The sequence below is a fragment of the Malaclemys terrapin genome, chromosome 9, assembly GCF_027887155.1.
Source record: "Malaclemys terrapin pileata isolate rMalTer1 chromosome 9, rMalTer1.hap1, whole genome shotgun sequence".
Taxonomy (NCBI): domain Eukaryota; kingdom Metazoa; phylum Chordata; order Testudines; family Emydidae; genus Malaclemys; species Malaclemys terrapin.
Window position 1 is genome coordinate 83,168,731 of NC_071513.1, and position 14,453 is coordinate 83,183,183.

Here is a 14,453-nt window from a genome sequence, read left to right on the forward strand (position 1 = left end):
CATTGTAACTCATCCCCCACATTCCTCTCCCTACTGCAGAGTTGGGTCTTTGCCCCCCTCATCCCTGGATCCCATGTGGTGACCATTGCCATTCTCTGTTTTGCTTCCCCCTTGTAGGTTCCCTGGTTCTTGACCTCCCACAGCCCACTCTCATCTGAGTTCGCCCAGTCTCTCTCCCCGCCCCGTCACCAGAGGAGGAATGGTCAGGTTGGGATCTCACATGGGTGGTTTGAACCAGTCTTCACCAAGCAACTGACCAGGACACCAGGCAGCACCTTTTGCTTCCTGCCTGGATGAAGAGACTTTTCTCCAGAGAAGCACCTCAGAGCCTGGGATCCATCAGTGAAATGTTGAGGCCGGGCAACAGGTCTCAGCGAGGGGCTAGGATAAGAGATGGGTCAAAGATTGTGGGAATGGGGATTGAGGACTTGGGGACCGAGGACTTGGGGACCTATCATGGGGAAAGGAAGCAGATAACAGGAGCTGTCACAACAAGGGACCTGGGGCATGAGTGGGGGGTGAATACCCAGCCCTGTTCCATCTAGGAGTTCTGCACTGGGGAGAAGAGTCTGCGGGGTGGGGTGGGGTGGAGGAGTCAAGGGGGAACAGATGGGGGAGAGGCCCTCTCATATCCCAGCACAATTTGAGCATTGATTAATACAGGGGTTCTCAAAGTTCATTGCACCGCGACCCCCTTCTGACAACAAACATTACTACAGGACCCCAGAAGGAGGGACCAAAGCCTGAGCCTGCCTAAGCCCCGCCACCCCGGGAAGGAGGGGCAAAGCCAAAGCCCCACTGCCCCTGGATGGGGTGCCAAAGCTGAAGTCCCAGGGTTTCAGCCCCAGGCAGGGGGCCTGTAAACTTAACCCTGCTGCCCAGGGCTGAAGCCCTTGGGCTTGGGCTTTGGCCCTGGGCCAAAGCCAAGTCTAAGCCAGACCTGGCAAACCCATTAAAATGGGGTTGTGACACACTTTGGGGTCCTGACCCACAGTTTGAGAACTGCTGGACTAATAGTTTGTTCGCTTTGATCTAATCTTGTTTTTTTTTTTAAGAGGATGACATCGAATTCTTAATGCGCGGCAGTTGCGTCCACAAGTTGCAGTGACCATAACACAAAATTATCTATTTTTTATCATGACTGTGCTGTAAATTATGCAAAATTTTACTGTGACAAAATCGAATCCCTATTCACTTGCTTCTCGATTTCCAGGTACAAGGTGTGGCCCAGAGAGTGTGGTGTTTATTTTTTTTGTATCCACACTTGGACAGGAAGAAACTTTTCTTCTTTTGGAAAAGTGCACGTCCACAGTGATACATGTCTCTGTCATTTGTTTCCCTTATACAGTTTCCAAAACAAGACTCACCTTTTCTCCCAGGTTTTGGATTGGGAAGGAAGAATATCTTAGTGGAGGTTGTAAGAGTTTTATGTTTTGGAATGTGGGGATTTGTGAGGATCCTTGTTTTGGGGGTTGTCATAAACATACAGCTAAGGGGAGCATAAAATCCCTCCTTATTTGTAAAGGGTTAAGGAGCTCAGATAACCTGATTGGCACCTGACCAAAAGGACCAATAAGGGGAGAAGATACTTTCAAATCTGTAGGGAAAGGCTTTTTGTTTTTGTGTTCCTTTGTTCTCTCGGAGTCAGCAAGGAACCAGGGCAGGGAAAATACATCTCCCTAAGCCATATCTGAACTAAACATCTAATGTTGCAGAAATACACCTCTACCCTGATATAATGCTGTCCTCGGGAGCCAAAAAATCTTACTGCGTTATAGGTGAAACTGCGTTATATTGAACTTGCTTTGATCCACCGGAGTGCGCAGCCTCAGCGCCCCCCTCCCCCCCGAGCGCTGCTTTACCGCATTATATCGGGTTGCGTTATGTCGGGGTAGAGGTGCACTAAGTAATAGTGAGGAAATGCATTAGATTATCTTTTGTTGTAGCTTGTGAATTTTCCCGGTGCTAAGAGGGAGATTTATCCCTGTTTTTTGGAACTTTAAAGTTTTGCCTGGAGAGGGAATCCTCTGTGTTTTGAACCTTTTTGTTACCCTGTAAAGTTATCTTCCATCCTGATTTTACAGAGGTGATTCTTTTATTATTTTTTTAAAATAAATTCTTCTTTTAAGAACCTGATTGATTTTTCATTGTTCTGGGTTTGTGTCTGTGTTCACCTGTACCAATTGGTGAGGATATTATTCTCAAGCCTTTCCCAGGAAAGGGGGAGTAGGGCTTGGGGAAATAGGACTCCAAGTGGTCCTTTCCCTGATTCTTTGTCTAAATCACTTGTTGGTGGCAGCATACTGTTCAAGGACCAGGTGGAATTTGTGCCTTGGGAAAGTTTTTAACGTAAGCTGGTAAAAATAAGCTTAGGGGGTCTTCCATGCGGGTCCCCACATCTGTACCCAGAGTTCAGAGTGGGAAAGGAACCCTGATGGGTAATTTCTATTTATTATTGCTTTTCTGAGAGTTTTCCCACGTGTTAAACGTGTACCCAGAGCATTGACAAGATCATTTGTATAAACTGAAATAAATAACTGAAGTGAATTCCATCCTTCTCTACTCCATTCACCTCACCGAGGAGGAAACTTCAAGTTGTAATTGTGATAATTGAAATTTAAAAATATCAGGCTATGCAAATTCAAAAAGCATACATAAATGCAAAATTAAGGTTACCCATTACAAAAGTTAAGATAACATAAATATATTAAGTTATGCATATAACAAGAACAGGATAGAAAATACTGCATAAAGGCAATATGGCTGAAAAACTATGTGCAGTGTGGCTGTGGGAAACATAACTTTATATGTCTTGAATTTTATTTTTACCAATGCAACCTTAGTCCCTGATCTTGTGACATATTCCATGTAGTTGTTCCTTAGGCCTACATAGATCCTGCTGTGCGATGTAGTCCTAAATGTGAGTTTAACTTTATATTTTGTATGTAGAGGCCACAGAGAGGCAACGTGATCCAGTAAATTGGGCTCTGGACTATGTTCTGTTCCTGGCTTTGTCATTGACTTGTTGCATGACCTTGGGCAAGTCACTTCACCTGTCTGTGCCTCTGTTTCTCCTCCCACTCTTTTGTCTATCTTGCTTACTTAGAGTGTAAGGTCTGTGGGAAAAGAACTGTCTCTTACTATTTGTACGTAACATGCCTAGCACAATGGGACCCTGATCTCAATTAGGACCTCTAGGTGCTGTTTTAATAAAAATGAATAATAGATTATTTGAGCGTCCTTTTTAAACTAACATTGATAGGTGTTTTTTAAAAGCAGGAGTGTGCTAATAACACATTGTTATTTCAGACGCAGACATCGATCTAGCAGTAGCTCTTCATATGGATCCAAAAGAAAACGCAGTCGTAGTCGATCGAGGGGCCGAGGAAAATCCTATAGGTCTCAGAGATCAAGATCAAAGAGTAGAACAAGAAGGTATGATTGTTTTCATTTTCTCCTGCCTTCCCACAAGGAAAAAGTAATAATCAAATGGTAATATTTTCAGTTTTTTAATTGATTTCCCCCATACTTTTACTAAGAAATGCTATGTTGTTGTACATTAATTATTAAATGATTTGTTGCTGATTGTTTAAAATGTTCTAAAAGCAAATTAATATTTTAGATTTCAAATGAAACATTCTAAAAACATATTTTGATAAATAATTAGAATTTAGTTAAAATCTATGATTAAGCTATGTCATAGAGAGGTAATTCTAAGAAGTTGTTAAATCAGTGCTCGAAGCTAGAAGATAGTTATCTGCTCTTTGAATATATGCTACTTTGGCCATTTTTTAAACTGTTGACATAAAATCAAGGCCTTTAAGTGAATATAGTTGTGCTTTTTCTATAAAAGTAAAAAAAAAAATTAAATGAGAATTATTTAATCAGTTTGTCATATCATTTATTTTCAAAAGTCAGTTTTTTGGTCAAATTAAACTTCTAAAAACATCATCCTGGAGTACCGATGCCTGTGAAATTCAATACAAAACATTTTAGAGAAACCAAACCTTTAAGACAGAAGGAAGGAACCTTTTAAAATCAATGTTAGTGAAGATCAAGATTGCTTTTTTGTAAACTTCAAATAAAAGGGGAAATTCTTTTGGTTTGAGAGAGCTTTACTTACAAAAGGCCTCTCTGCAGCATTATAAATAGAACCTTATTCTTATAAATGGACAGTTTTTTTTTCTTTGGGACCGCAGAATTCCATTTCTGGTCTTTCCTGTCTCACCGTGTGAAATAAGCTTATTCTCCAGTGGTTATATCTTATACAAGCCATGTGTGTAGTTATGTCTGGTAGACTCTGCTGGGTATCCTTAGTCTCCAGATAGCTATGGAGTTTGGGATATGCTAGCCATCAAACTGGCATGTCATTTCAAATTCCCTGTAACTTAAAAATTCCAACTGGGGAACACTTACCCCGGTAGTGTAGACAAGGCCTAAGTCGACCTAAATTATGCTACTCCAGCTACGTGAATCGACGTAGCTTAGGTCGACTTACTGCAATGTTTACACTGCGCTGCTCTTATTTCGGCGGAGTACTGGAGTCAACCGAAGAGTGCTCTGCGGTTGATTTAGCGGGTCTTAGACCCACTAAATCTATTCCTGTTGCATCTATCACAGCAGCGTCTATCCCCAGTAAAGTGTAGACATGACCTTAGATGAGAAGATGAAGTACATACTGTGCATTTGGCTGGTCAGATGCAAAGGACAGCTAAAAATGAGCCTTAGACTGGCTTAACTGTAACAATCTGAAAATTCCTTGCCTGTTCACAGATAGGTGGTTTTCTGTGTTCCTGAACCAGGCAAATAGTGGCTTTATGTGAAGTCTGTGTAGTATTGGCTTATCATAGACCAGCCCTAATTACTTTTCTTTTCTCTCCCATCCATGGTCCTCTCAAAAAGAGAGGGTTTAAAGTCTATGCAAATTTCTGATGTTTCGTGTTCAGATGTATATAGAACCAAGATTTGCAGACATATGTGGTGTGGAAAGCTATAGCTTTTTTGGTAAATCTGATTGTGACTAATAAGGGTTTTTGATAATAACAAGAAGAGTTGTTGAAAATACTGACCATGTTCTAAAAGTGTATCCATGTGTTAACTCTGGAAGTAGAAGGTTTAAAAGAGTATTATAGCATGTTTTAATTTTTTCGTAACTTAAAAAAAAAAAAAAGTTTCTTACTCTTATTTAAATGTGTATCCTCCGAAAAATCTGTTTATTATCAATGGCTATCAACATCATAGTTTTAGTCACTCTCTATTGAATTTTTCTGGCCTATATCCTGCTACTGAATGATAACTACCAGACAGGTGAGGCACCCAGTTCTGAATTTTTGTATAAAATATTTAAGTGATGTTTTAGTTTTAAATATACCTGATTAGGAGAATTGTTTTCTAAATGTGGCTAAAGAAATGAGCAGTTCTTTCACCATCATTGTTCATATGTGCATTATAACTGTTGTCTGGATACTTGCTTCTTCGGAACATGTGTAGTAGCATTTTGGTTATTTAAGCAGCTTGATTGGTTCTCCAAATGGACTTTGACAATAACCAGGCAATCACAATAGCAGCTATTGAACTCAGTGGGAATTCTTGGGCATAAATGTTTGCTGATTTGGCTCTAAGTTTACAAAAAATTGGGTTTAAAATAATTAAATGGCAAAAGCATAAGGTGCAAATGGAAGTATATTTAGTAAGCCAGATATTGAATTTTAGGGAATATAGGACCTACATAGTAATTTACAGAGCTGAGGGTTTTAGTGTAATTAAATATAAATACCAGGTAATATTTAAATATTCAAAGTAAGACTAATAGACTAAATTGGTGTTTCCCAAACTTGGGACCCCGCTTGTGTAGGGAAAGCACCTGGCGGGCTGGGCCGGTTTGTTTACCTGCCGCGTCCATCTAGATTGTATTTCCTTAGTTTGCTTATGAGAAGGTCATGCAAGATAGTATCAAAAACCTTACTGAAGTCAAGATATACCACATCTACTGCTTCCCCCCATCCACAACGCTTGTTACCCTTTCAAAGAAAGCTATATCTTATCACCTTATTATCTTTTGGGTTTTCACAAATTGTTTAATTATTTGCTCCATTATCTTTCCAGGTACTGAAGTTAGGCTGACTAATCTGTAATTGCCCAGGTTGTCCTTATTTCCCTTTTTATAGATTGGCACTATATTTGCCGTTTTCCTGTCCTCTGGAATCTCTCTCGTCGTAGAAGAGAGAGCCATCTGGTGGTGATTACTGCTGCTCTTGTTGGCCAGGATTGAATACTGGGGCTCTTCTCCTGAGGGTCATGGTCAGGAAAGAAGACGTAATGTGGTGGGAACACGTCATGAGTAATGTTGTGGGTGAAGCTGGTGCTGTGGGCAGAGCCTGAGTGATTATCACCACCTACTCTTTTTCCAGTTTGATTCTGGAGCTGGAAGGAAGATAATGGGTGCTGATGAGCACTCCAGGCAGACAAGGACATGAGATATGCATGTGTTAAAATACCAAAGTATCTCTTATTTCCTAGTAAAGGATAGGACAGAAATTACAGTTGAACTTGAGGAAGGGCAGGTTGGGATCAGAGTTAAATTCAAGAAAAAGAATGGGATGTCAGATAAAGAATGAAATAAAAATGGAGGAGGACCTTGACATATTGAACATTACTGAAAAATGGTGGAATGACCAAAGACAAATGGGACCTGGCTATAAACTCCACAGGAAGGACAGATTAGGTCAAAAAGACTGAGTGGTAGTACAATATATAAGAGAGAGCTTTGACTCTAATGAGGCAGCACTGAACATGGCCACTGGATGTGACGGAATGGCTATTAGAAAAAAGTGAAAGCTTCAAACTACCACTTAACCACCAAAGTGCTAATTTGTTCTTTAGTAGCAGCCGTTACAGACATTGTTATTTTTACTCACTCCATATTGTGAAGTTGGACCTGTTTAGTACTCCCAATTTTTTATTTATTTATTTATTTTTTTAAGTAGAATGGTAGTTAAAAGTGGCTGTGGAACTAAAACTGCTGCTGAAAGGGTGTCGGGGCTTCTGGAGAATAGGAGAAGAGAGGAAGTTCCACATAGTCCAGAAAACCTTTTATATATGAAACAAAGCAAAAAAAAAAAAATCTTAAAAGAAAGTTAGACAAGAAATATATTCAAAATACTCCTAACAGAAGTACACGTTTTCCCTTTTCACACAGTAAACAGTGTGTGGAACTCATTGCTGCAAGACATAAGAGGAAAAAATATTGAATATTCTAATAGTAGTAAACTGCCAGAATGTGCATTACCTTTTGGTGCATTTTTTCAGTGGCTGAAGGCATGAAGCTGAAAATGTACTCAAGGCATATGTACAATAGCTTACTAATGTGTTCCCTAGCATGGCTTATTGTTCATCAAATGTTACAGTTGAGCAACACAAGGATTAATGATCCCTCGAATAAGTGTTCTGTATCCATTTTACTCACAATCTCTGTCTGCTGGTTTAAGTACTGATATCAAAAACTTGAACCGGGGTTTCCTCTGTGGTAGACATAGCTTCTCAAACTGTTCCAAAATAAATGTAATACTTGGTCAGTAAGTTGAGGCATCTTTCATCTTTTCATTAACAATATTCAAAACCTTTTCAAATATTTCAAGTTTAGATTAAAAGCCTTCAAATGAAAGCCAACAAAATGAACGAATGTGACACAAACAGCGCAGTGCTTAGAACATTAAAGTTCACACTATCCATTATTTTTTGACCTACTGCTTGTGAAAGGTGGTACATTGACAAACATAAGGGCTGCAGTATATTTAATCATTGAACAGATAGATACAGCTTGGGATGTGGCAAGGAAAGCACAAGCTTTCCTAGGCCACTGTGTCTCATCCTTCTGCCAATGTACCTCAACTTTGATCAGGAAGAATCACCTTTAAGGATGAGCAATTGTAGTGATTTTTCCACTGGGAAGTGGACTGAGACCACAAAACTCATTTCATATTGGAGACTGAAGAGCCGTTAACTGTATTTCAATTCCTACTTATCTGGCCTGGATTTGAAACCGTGATATACAGTCTGCAAGCTGTATCTCATTATCAATTTCTCTTCTCTCCCAGCCTCCAACAACATTAGAGTACTTTGTGCTTTCAAATTAATGAGCATGTCAGTGAAAGTATGGCCAGTCTAACATGTTTTTTGTAATTTTTCTAACAGGAGTTTTGTAAGGGTTAATAAATGATGTACAGAGTGTTGAACGTGTAAAGCACTTGAAGTATCAAGTATTCTCAAAATTGTAAAGTTAAATCCTGTTCTAGTTATTTTTAATATTTTGAGTAGGTATTATGTTTTTGTCACCTAAATGGATTTTTCTTACTTTATCTCAGAACATAAGAAAATATGTGCATATTGCAATTATTTATTTTATGTCAGATGCATCTTAAGAGTCAAGAAGTAAGGCTGCCAAGCAATGCTATAAATTTAAAACTGTCCTACAGCAAGATAGTATGATGCAAATATGAATTAATAAGATCACAAACTGAATTTCAGCAAAACAACCATGATTTACATTAAATTAGGAAATTTAAAACCGATTTAGTTTGTTTTACTGAGCATTTGCTTAATAACATTTCGCCTTCTTGCAATCTTTTTAAAGACAATAATTCGTCTGTGAAATGCAGGCACATCCTCAGTAGAAAAATTGAAAGCAACAGCTCACTTTCTGAAACCACACATATAGTGATAGAAATATTTCAGCTCTACAAAATTTAATAAATCATCCCATTTCCTAATTTGATCATATTAGATGCTGATGTGGAAGAAGCATTTCAAATACAATCTCCTCATTAATATACATCAGTCTGGGGAATAGAATGGAATACTTATGCAGAGATGTCACAGTTACTGTTTCTTAGTTTACTAAGTGGAACAGGTTGATGTGATACTGGGTGCTATTTGTCAATGTCTTGTTAAAATGGTTTGGGTCGAGTTATGGAGTCCAGAAAGACGGCGGCTGATAAATCAAAAGTGGATTGAGTGGACAGGAGGCAGTGATTGATACTGTGACAGGATATGAAGAAAGGAATCTTGATACAAGCATGCATGATATTGAATATGAGAAGGAAAATGGCCCTGGAGTATGGATATTATTCAGGGGAATGAGAATAATAATATCAGCCTGAAATTATTGCTGGGTGAATATTAGGATAGCTCTTATTAGAGTATTATGCTTCTCTAGGATGGAGGAACTAAAATATGTATAATTTATATGTGCTTAGAGTATTAACCTATGTCTTGAGTTTATTACAATTGTTTTTCCATGTTAACAGAAAATAACTGGTTTTTCTTATACACCAAATCTCCTAATTTAAATCTTTGAATTCATAGGGCTTTAAACAGAATAAAACAAAGGATACTAAACCTTATTCCTTGATTATATCCAGTGATTATAGAGTACTGTATTGTAATTGTGTTTAAATCTGAGAGTTTTTATTATCTGCCAAGCATTTTTGGCTTCTACTGTTACCTGAAATTGAAAGCTGCTGTCATGAAATAATTTTGAATTCAGTTCAGTTTTTAGGTACTTCGACAATTACAGATCTATATACTTAATAGATGAGACCTTCTAAAAATAATCAAGGTTGGTAATGTTGGTGTTTCTGGATTACCAATGAAAAATATTTTCTGCCCAGGACTTTTATTTGAAAATACTTTACTCTTTAATTACAAATTTTCCTCTTTAACTGATTTAATGTTGAAACATGTGCATGTTATTGTAAGCAGGTGGAAAAGGGGCTACTTGCTATGGATAGTTTCAGAAAATTCTCATTTATATTTAGGTTAAAAACAAGATGGATGTTGATTGAACTTTCTGTTGTCCTGGCATTGTAAACTAGAATTAATTCATGGTCAATCCTGATAATTTGTCAGAATTCTTTTAGTTTAGAATGCATCCTGGAAGGATGTGGTCTCCTAATTATGCAAAGAAGTACAATGTGAAAAAGGTCAAGGAATAAAAAATATTAAATTGTGGAGAACTCCACCCACTCAGTGTACTGGTTATTCACGTGTGCAAGATAGCACGAGGTTTAGGGGATAATCTTTAAAATGCATTGCCAGAATTATGAGTCACATAAAGTAAGATGTTACTGCTGGAATTACAAGAAAGTGTGTTTGTTTTGTTTTAAGCACTACTTCTGAAAACTCTCTACTGCTTCAATCACAAGTATAGGGCTTGATCCTGCTCCCACTGAAGTCATTGGAAGTCTTGCTGTTGACTGAGCAAGATCAAGCCCATCTTTTCTCTCAAACATTTATTAATAGCCAATGCAAACAATAACAGTACAGCACTTTATTACAGATATTAGGCTTTTTGGAAAATAAAATCCCCTTCAGGATTCCATTGCTTAAAATGTTCTGTCGTTTTATGCACAAATACTTAGGTTTTTTTTTAAGAGAATGATTTGATTTTCCTTAAGTAAAGATTCTGAACCATCAGCTAAGTATGCAATGATACCACTAACAGAAAATGTGAATGGAAAAACTTTTAAGATGACCTATATGGCAGTACTGTCAACTAGCCTGAGCAGACTCTATTGGTACTGTTTGCTTTTTATTGTTAGCCCATTCCTTTTTATCTGCTATCTGCTGACAGTCTGGGTCATTTTATGTGTGTTTGTGGTGAAAGTGCAGTGGATGTGGAGTAAAGGTTTTAGTGGCATGAATTGGGGCTTAGAGCATTAATCAAAAGCATTGAAACAGCAATGCAGTCATCCCAAATCCATGCCATTAAAACCTACCACACTATTATGTATTTTGGTCATGCCACATGCATTTAACAGAAGAGCACTACTTTTTTTTATGGTAGTTATTGTGTCTCTCCACTTGTAAAGCCAAACTACCTGGATACCACATCTCCACCTGAGAAGACTTGGGAGGGAACATAAGAACTATCATACTGAATCAGACCAGTGGTTGGTCTTGACAATTGGAAAAATGGGTCTTGACTTTAAATTGATGTAAAACAACTGTTTCGTCTCATGATATTGAACTTCAAAGATATCACTGGTCTAGAAATGAATATTGCTCATCCTGCATATCATCTATAATTTTTTTTGATGGGAAAGTAGAAAATATGTCTCTGGAAAGTTAATTGTTTTTTTATAACAAAGCATCTATCTGAAAGTTGCTCCATGGCTTGGAATGATGTTACTTCTGGTAGAGATGTATTAGTGAACAAAGTGCGGGTGAGGTGGCTAGAAGCTCATTATAAATGTGCTTTACCATAAATACAGCATAATATCAGGCTCTGCAGTTGTTTACATAGCTACCATGATGTATATATCTGTAAATATGTATTTAATCTCTGTGTCTAAATATTTGAAGTATTTGTTTTGGTTGTGTAAGTAACTAAAGCTCTGCAAAATGTCAGTGAGTTCTTCAGATGAATCCTTTTTTACACAAGATAGCTATTTGTCTAGATATACTGCATTACAAGTAGAGATGGTGAAAACATTTTCAACAAAACAGTTTTTCAATGGAAAATGCCTCTTCAACTAAAAGGTTTGTGGGTGTGGGAAAATTCAGTTTGATTGAAATTTATTTTTTCAGGAGAAACTGGAAATTAAAAATTTTCAAGAAGTTTTTGTTTTGATTTAGGTGAAGGGTGTAATTTGCTCATTTTATTTGTTTTCTGTACTAGAAAAAAGTGAATGGTTTTTCCCATTGAAATGAATGCAAAACTTTAATGAAAAACAAAAAACTAGTGGAAAATTTAAAACAAAACTATTTTAAGTTCTTTTGACATTTTCCCTGAAATATACTTGCCTTGTTTTGACCAGCTCTAAATAAAAAATGCTTATGAAAGTATCAGGTTGTAGTAATAATATCCCACAGCTTTTAAAAATCCTGGTAGCAGCATGCTATCAGAAACTTACATTTCACATCCATAATATCAGATGTCAGAAGGTCATTTTGATTTCCTTCCAGTCAGTTAAAAATAACTTGAAATTTAGATGTGCATTTTAAAATAAATTGCTTTGTGTTCTGTCTGTTTTTTGGGCTGCTGTATTTATACACAATATAGGGAAGCCTGATTTAATATACCATACTTTAAAAATTATATTGGTATCCTGCTAAATGTAATTTTATTACATTTGCAAATGAGCAACAGTAGTCCTGCGGCATGAAACATGTGTATGTTTAAGAACAGTGATGTAGCAATCCAGTTTTTTTGGGCTTCAGTAACATCAAGAAGTTCTTGGCATTTATTGGATGCTGGAAATAAATCTGAAGAATAAAGCAATACAACAAGATTTTGTGGTGTGTGGTTTTTTTTTTTTGTGTGTGTGTGTATAAAATCACTATTCTGTTTTAGTCCTTTTATAAGCTCATTTGAAGTGAAGCTGAATGCATAGCATACCTTAACTATTGAACAATTATGCAATGTTTCTATTGACAGATATTTTATTAAAGCATCAATAATGCACAGCTATATGTTGTGGGTAAAACTGCCCAAAGAGGTAAACACTGAAAGCTTGTATGTTTGCTTCTCATTAGCATGGTGAATAAAAAGGCAGCTATCTCTGTCAATTAGTTATGTTCCTGGCATCATCATCATAATAGTTGTTGTTTCTATCATGGTAGGGCCCACAGTGTGCTAGGCCCTTTCCAAATATTGGAAGACACAGTACTGACCTCAAAGTGCTCACAATCTAAAACAAGCAACAAAGGAAGTTGGAGCAGAGAGGAATAAAACATACTAAACTAATTATTTAAAACTTTATCACAAACTGCTTCTTCCTATACATTATTAGTTGGCAGTTTCTTGTAGACTTCATGCTAGAAATTTTTTGGAGGGATTTGAAGGAATAGAGGGGACAGTACCCGTGTGGGCTAGTTCAGGGAGGGGGGTTAAAAATAAGTGAGGATTATTGTGAGAGAAGAGGTTAAATTCGGAGAGGAGTATTCGAGGAGATTGAGGCTGCTATTAACCTTAGAGCAGAAGGCTGATGCAAAAAGAGACAATGGTGGATAATTGAGGTGGAGCAGAATTGTGAAGGCCCTAGAACATTGGTTCCCAAACTTTTCGGCATCATGCCCCCTTTTTAATTTTTGAGAAACCTTCACGCCCCTCACCTCTCCTTTACCATCATCCAACTCCCCTTTTAACAAATTCAATTCTTAATTTAAAATTGAAAATAAGCACAAATAGTTTTTCTTGGCACAAAAATGTAATTTAAAATAAGAGCATAAACAAAACAAATTTAAAGTGAAGGATGAAGCTACATTTTCTTCACGAGTTGGGAAATCCTAGGTTTGAAAGATGAAAGTGGGCAACGCAAATAGTTTTCAACATCCAGTCGATTCTTGTGTTTCGTTTTTATTATGACTAAATTTGAAAAGCTTTTTTTACAGAGGTACTTCGATGAAAATGGAAGAATAATACGTAGTGCTTCTCCAACTTTTGGGTAAATTGGGAAATATTTTATCAAAAATTCCTCCTGGCTTAAGTTTTTTTGAAAATATCTTTCGCACTTGAATCATATTTCATTTTGAGAGCTTGTTCTTGCAATACTGTGGCAATGAATCGACATCAACATTGAGTGGATTACGTGCTAATTTATGAATGGGGTTGCCAGAAAAGTTGTCTGGAAAATAGCGGATGAATTTGTCAGCAAGGCAGTCCAGATGAAACACAATTTTGTTCTTCGCATCCTCTTTACAAAGTTCTTGGAAACCTTTATTTTCAGTGAGTGATGAAAATGTTGGAAAAAATGAAAAGTTAGGCATCTGAGCTTGTGTTCGATGTTTCCAAAACTTTATTTTTGTTCCATAAACGCTTTGATGGCATCATGGTGTGTAATAATGTTTGCAGCGTTCTTTCCTTGCAGCTTCACATTGAGATTTGTTCAAAGATTCAAAAATGTCCATGAAGTATGCCAGTGAAAGTTGAAACGTTTGGTCCATAAACGCACGGTATAACTCTTATTTTTTCTGTTGCTTGAGGAAAATTTCCACTTCGTCTTTCAGTTCGAATAATCTTGAAAGCATGTTCCCTTTGGAAAGCCATCGTACCTCCGTGTGAAACAAAATAATTTTATGATCCGCTCCCAAATCTGTGCAAAGAGCTGCAACAAGTCTCGTATTTAAAGTGATGTTCTTCACAAAATTGACAACTTTGGCCAAATTCAGCAAGTCAAGTAGATCATCTGGAAGGGTTTTAGCAGCCAATGCTTGTCTGTGTATGACGGTGAGTCGTGGTTACAGCTGGATTTTTTTGTTTCACCAATGTTACAAATCCAGAGCGAGAGCCAAGTATCGCTGGAGCAATGTCTGTGCATACACCAAACAGTTTTTCCCATGAAAGTCCATTTTCTTTATTAAAAAAAAAAAAAAAAAAGTCAGAAACCGTTTTCATAACAGAAGCCTTTGTGGTCGTCCATTCCTTTTAAAAAAGCAGTTATTCTCTCAGTTTC

The 14,453-nt window shown here is 37.3% G+C and overlaps 1 protein-coding gene across 1 annotated transcript in view; it reads left to right on the forward strand.

Moving 5' to 3' along the window:
- The window catches only part of RSRC1 (arginine and serine rich coiled-coil 1), a 354,741-nt gene that overhangs the window by 12,236 nt on the left and 328,052 nt on the right, over window positions 1-14,453 (forward strand). The window contains exon 3 of the mRNA XM_054039514.1: window positions 3,310-3,435. Coding sequence (XP_053895489.1) covers window positions 3,310-3,435 — 126 coding nt within the window. The remainder of the gene's footprint in view (window positions 1-3,309; window positions 3,436-14,453) is intronic.